At 41.7% G+C, this 6,030-nt stretch overlaps 1 protein-coding gene across 1 annotated transcript in view; it reads left to right on the forward strand.

Annotated features, from left to right (window-relative positions):
- The window catches only part of Atg3 (Autophagy-related protein 3), a 29,124-nt gene extending 26,295 nt beyond the window's left edge, over positions 1–2,829 (forward strand). Inside the window, exon 9 of the mRNA XM_065445739.1 lies at positions 1,967–2,829. Within this exon, the coding sequence (XP_065301811.1) occupies positions 1,967–2,117 (151 nt within the window). The 3' untranslated portion in view covers positions 2,118–2,829. The remainder of the gene's footprint in view (positions 1–1,966) is intronic.
- Positions 2,830–6,030: the final 3,201 nt, after the last annotated feature.

The raw sequence follows: 6,030 nt of genomic DNA on the forward strand, positions 1-6,030 counted from the left end.
GATTAGCATTGGCCTCAGGGTAGCCAGATGCAGATAGCTGTCTATGCAAGCAGAGTCTGAAACAAGCAGAAAAATCTAGCCTATGCAATTTATAAATTATCAGACTGCATGTATATAATTATGAAAATTTATTCTAATCTTGAAATGTGCATCAGTGTTTCATGAAGATTGCTGTCTCTTCAAGGAGGGGTCACTAACATGTGTCAAAGGGACAGCTTGTTTGAAATGGTAATTTTTTTCTTCTTTTGTCATTGAAGTCCCATTTCAATTAATGTATTTTCTTGTACAGCATCAAGCCCCGATCCCCCACCCCACCATTTTTATTTTGAGCAGAATAAATGCAAGCCAACGAGGAACATGTACTTATACCTTGTCTCTTTCTGGGCACTGCATGCTGTGGTTGTTTGCATAGTGAAGCACCAGCCCAACAGTTTAAATGCTGCCATTACATCTACCCTCTGTGAGTAGCTGTTCATTTTGACCTGCAGGCAACAGTTTTTTAAGCATTGGGACTGCTCTACCAACATTTTTAGTGAAATTGATATAATGCACCTAATTTTCCTGTGTCACACAGCACAAGGCTGACATGTCTAAGATAAGTGGTAAGGTGGAAAAACTGGTATGGCTGTGCATTCGTGGGGACAAAAGTGAAGATGTGTAATGCATTAGAAAAAAAATGACAGCCTTTAAGGAAGACTTTAACAGCCATGAGTACATGCCAACTAGTTTATCCATAAATTGGCCTAACATTTTGCCAATACAAAGCATATACCAGCTCAGGACGCATTCAGCCACCTGCACCATGTGACTTAGAATGGAGTTTATCTCTGGCACGATGCTTCCGTAATGGGCATAACATCTGACATGGCCAAAGCCCACTTCTTGAGCTTTCTATCATGATCAAGTTCAGAAAGTACCTGCAGAGCATGCACACAATGCTTGTGTTGGAAAGTTTATTCACTCATTGACAGAGGCATCATTCCCAAGGGTCTTCAACATTATCCCACTCAGTGCATACCTTTTGCTGCCATGGTAATTCTTGAAAGCCCTATTCCTATGCATTGTGGCCCAAATCTTCATAGTTACCCACAACAGTATTAGTAAGGCACTGCAAAATACAAGACAAGGACTGTCCTGTGATTTTACCCTTGTGTGTCACATGTTTTTTGTTAATCCCCAGGACCGAAACTCTGTTCAGACCAGTAGCGTGATTTTAGAAATATTGTGGTCTTCCATGACTGCTGTCTGTAGTAGTGTCATTCCAACCTTAATTACTGCACACTTTTGTTGTAAGAGCCAGATCTGAAATAGTGCTGTGAGTAATGTGATTTTGGTGCAGTAACCGGCTCTTTGCTACAGCTGCTGGTCTGGTATGCAGACTAGCAGTTCTCTCTTGGCCATGCAGCCTGTTGAACTATAGTCCAGCATATACTGACTGCATTGTAGACTACTGTAGGTTACAACCACAAATTACAAGCTCCGTGCCCGCAGTTAATGGAAACAGGACTCTTGTAGATCCCATTTGTAAACTTTTTGGGGGAAAATGGAGCACGAGGTTGTCCACAATGCGTTGTGCAAGTTAGGAGCACATTTATCTGTGCAGTTCATGGAGGTTCCATTAAGGAGGCCATGGATAAACACTTTTGGAGGTGCTTTCACTTTCGCATTATTTCATGTCACTAGTGCCAGAGGCATCAGTCTACAAGCGACAGCATTCTTGGTACAGTGCGAAGCACGCTGCTGTTCATAGACACTGATGTGGGTGCCAGTACAATCTCAGATGCCGGGACCTCCTCCTGTACATTCTATTTTATAACAACTTTATATGTAGTAATAAAATATGATTCTGATTTTAATTCTGCTAGTCACACGTAATGTCGCAGAAGTGAAAGTGTCCCAGATAATTATTGTTTGATGTCTCAAGCATTTGTCTTTATTTCATTTTCTTGTTTTTATGTGACACCAGGCATGCTGAGGTGATGAAGAAGATCATCCAGACTGTGACTGAAGGCGGCGGTGAACTCGGTGTCCACATGTACCTCATCGTGTTCCTGAAATTTGTCCAAGCCGTCATCCCTACCATAGAGTACGACTACACCCAGAACTTTGCCATGTGAAGTGCAAGCGGTTCACGGCATCAAACTTGTTTAAATTTCTGTGGGGAGATTTGTGGGGCACAGACATCACTCATTCTCTTTTTCCGTGAGCTGTGTCCTGAATGTTGCAGGGAGTTACAGGACTTTTGGTAACGTGCATTGGTGCTGTGCGAGTCGAGAACTGTGGTGGGGCACACATTGTGTTGTTCATTCTGTACTAGTTGGGTTGGTCATGTTCACTCTCGGTACGATTTGTGGCTGTCTGTAGACGTTTGTGGTGGTCCTGTGCCAGTTAGAATGGAGGATTGCAGTACACAGTTTTTCTTATCTGGCAAATACCTACTTGACCCGTTGTCAGTCCCTGAAGCTCCTACAGTGCTCTTGAATGTATTTTAACATATTGTGTAAGGCGTTTGAGAAGTTGTTACAGAGTACTATAGTAATGGAAGACACATTGGCAGCAGCTTGTGAACCCTAAAGACAGATATTAGTTTCACTGCATTGCACACTTGTCATGAAGCCAACAGCTCAGAGCAAACTGGTAGGTAAATGTGATGAACAGTGCTCATCTATAAAAGCATTCTTTGTTGAGGATATTTTCCTATTCTCTTGCTGCAATGTGCCCTCATCTTTGTGCCTGCTGCAAAGGCACAAAGCTCTGCAAGCTCTATTCACTAGCAATTTTAGGCTTTTCACTGTGATTTTCTGAAATAAAGGCAATGATGCAAATGAATTGCTTATGTCTCCAGTTGTGTATGTGCAATCGTGAATAATGAAGTGCGACTCTATTTACTTGCGAAACCTCCACACGTACACATGCATTGCATGTTATGCATGCAGCAGCAAGCTGAAAATAGTGTGCAGAGAAAGAACGCTGTCTTTTTTTTTTTTTTTAAATGGGCAGGCTGGGATGTGGGTAGGGGGAGTGCAGGGTGTCTCAACACTTTCCATCTGTGTCATCATTTCTTGTGTGCATCTTTTCACTCGGAGATTCCGCACTATTCAGCATCTGCTCTGTAATGTGCAAGTACTATAAATGAGGGTTGATGTCGTGCAACTTGTTTAATTTGGGGCTGTATTATATGGGCAGCAGCAGCTGCGAGCGACTGACACTGCCGACCATTAATGCAGGATCAGACAGCGCACAATGTCAGACATATGGCAGAGTGAGAGAAAAGCATTCCCCTTATTTGCATTCTCAATCACCTCAGCAGCATCACTGGGAACACTACAAACATGCAGCTTGTGATGGGCGTGTAGTAGTACCGTCACTTTCCTAAATTCAACAAGTGTTGCCTTTCCCATTAATCTACGCTTAAATTTTGCTGTGTTGGTCGAGTCCATCCTATGCCTGCAAATTTTGACATATTGCTTCATCTATAAACCTCTGCCGATTTCAAGTGTCTGTCCCTTCCGTCATTTTGTTATCTGAACAGACAGCCAGTTACTTGCTATAACCATTAAGCAGCTTGCCCAACTGAAATCTTAACTCGAATATCAGCTGCTCTCAGATTTGTAATTTTTCCATTTCAGTAAATAGCATTTGCACAAATTAGTACATGCAGAATGCATTTACTATATCTTTGTCTACATGATATTGGATAAGCTTGCATTCATGACTTAAGAGCGGCTTCTAAACGCATTCCAATCAATTCACCTGCACATTTCCTTTTCGTGACCTCGATACCCTGCAACTTCTTAGCCTAGGTTACAACGAATGCTGATGAATTCCTATGCTGAGGGTAGTTTGAATACCTAACTGGGAACCGTCACACTTTTGACTGTAGGTGTCAAGTGGAGGCTTGAAGTCTTGAAGTATTGATCCACAATTGCACTTTCCTTTCTTTGAATGTGCAAAGCACACCTGTAGTGGCAACCCGCAGAATTCTGGACACATGCAAGACAACTCTGCAAGATGCCCAATGCCACAACGATGGCAAGCACATTGAGTGAGCCTATGCTCTTCTTATTTCATTCTTTGCTGCCTCCATTTTATTGCCTGCTAAAATGTCAAACTTCTTATTTGTTTTTATAACGCTGGTTGTGGTGAATACCAAAGGCTATAAATGGAATTTATTAAGCTAAGTTGGCATGTTGCTGTGTGAATGCTTGGCAAGCCACAAAATGAGTAAAAATGGAAGGTGGGTGTCATCATGACCTTGAATTGTATGCATCAACTCCACACAAAGTTGTGGAATAGGACAGCATCTGCTCAAGTGTAGTCGGTGCTAAGGTACAATGAAGGATTGTGTTGCATGTTGAAAGTAAGCAAGAGTTCAATAACTTAAATTTGTGTCACATTTTCATGCACAGAAGCATTTCACATATCTACGCAAAAAAAAAAAATGTAAAATCTTCCATTGCTTTATTTGTATTGCTGTTATCATGATTCGAGTGTACAATTAAAGTAATATAGGTCGGGCCCTTGTGCTGAAGCAATGTAAAGTCTTGAAGTACCTTGCTCTTCAAAACCAATTACCTAGGCATTATTCTTTATTGTCATTTAAATATGCAATATTCTAGCATTGCCTAGTCATGCAGTTATTGGCCTGTCAACTTAATTTTAAACAAAAGAGTAACTCAGTCTTGAAACATCTGTAGAGCATTCATGCTGTTGAGTGAGCACAGACAATTGAAATGTAGGAGCACTTTAATCTCTGAAAGCACTCTTCAGTCAGCGTTAAAATAATCGATATTAATGCTGTGTCAAATGCTAAATGAATGAAAGTCTCTCGTGCAACATGGTAGCCTTTCTATAACAATGCTACTCTGTTTAAAATACTTTCATTCACAGACCTGAAGTCTTGCCTGCTTCCGGTGTGTAGAAAATTCTGGCTCTTTATGCGCTGTCCATGGTCCTTTACGCCATGCATAAAGGCCCATGGTTACCCACTGTGGTTGCTCAGTGATTGTAGCTTTCATTTGTACTGGAGTGGCTGACAATGCAATGCGCAAGCCTGCAAGCAGACCCTTGAATGCATTCTGTGCGAGTCCTCGCTACAGCAAACTGTGAACCATGGTTGAAACAAACCATTCTGGAATGGCGACCCCACAAGCCATCACAGCAGAGGGCAACAAACCCTGTAAAAATGGCTTTCACCCGAATTGGTGCTCATTGTGCTTCGTATGATCCTGTACCATGCATGGTAGTGTGCAGCAACAGTGGCATGTTGTGATCATGTGCCTGTGCTCCATCTATCCAGTACTTTCTTCTGGTCTTTCTGTGTTCCCTTTCCCCATTCCAGGGTAGCTAACCATATTTCCTGTTTTGGTGAACCTCCCTGCCTTTCTGTTTATTTGCCATCTCCCTCACTGTCTTGATACAAACCTCCGCAATTCAACAATTTTTAAAGGTTCTTGGTTCATTTATGACTTTTGGCATCAGATCTAAGGAACCACAACTGATTTCATGGCTGCCCCTATCTTCTATATTCTGTAATGAATTTCCACTGGTGAATGACAATAGGCAAGGGATCCCAAGATTTTCTATTTGCAATACAGTGAATTTTTCTTGAAAATAAAAGCAGGTCATTGACCATAGTCAAAACAAAATGACTCTTCGGTATCTGTACAGATTCCTTATTCACAATGGAAATGCTGCAGCTACGCTGAAGGTTCTTAAGTAGACTTGAGTGCATGACGTAAAGTTCGGGAGCACATGTAACTGAGGATGCCACATGATCTGTTCAGTGTATTACCTTTGGTTTGAATAATTAAAGATTCAAGACTGAGCCTTGGCAGGTGCTTCTCTGTGGCTATGATATGTGCATTGTCCCAGTTTATCTTGTGATTCGTCTTCTGGGCATGGTCGACGAGAGAACCATTTTTGCACTGTTCGTTTGATTTTGATGAGTATCTACTGTATGCACGACAGTGTGTGATTTCACAAAGGCTCTCTTGCACTCTGGAAGGCATATACGAAATAAACCACAGG

Source organism: Dermacentor albipictus, chromosome 1, assembly GCF_038994185.2.
Source record: "Dermacentor albipictus isolate Rhodes 1998 colony chromosome 1, USDA_Dalb.pri_finalv2, whole genome shotgun sequence".
Classification (NCBI taxonomy): Eukaryota; Metazoa; Arthropoda; class Arachnida; order Ixodida; family Ixodidae; genus Dermacentor; species Dermacentor albipictus.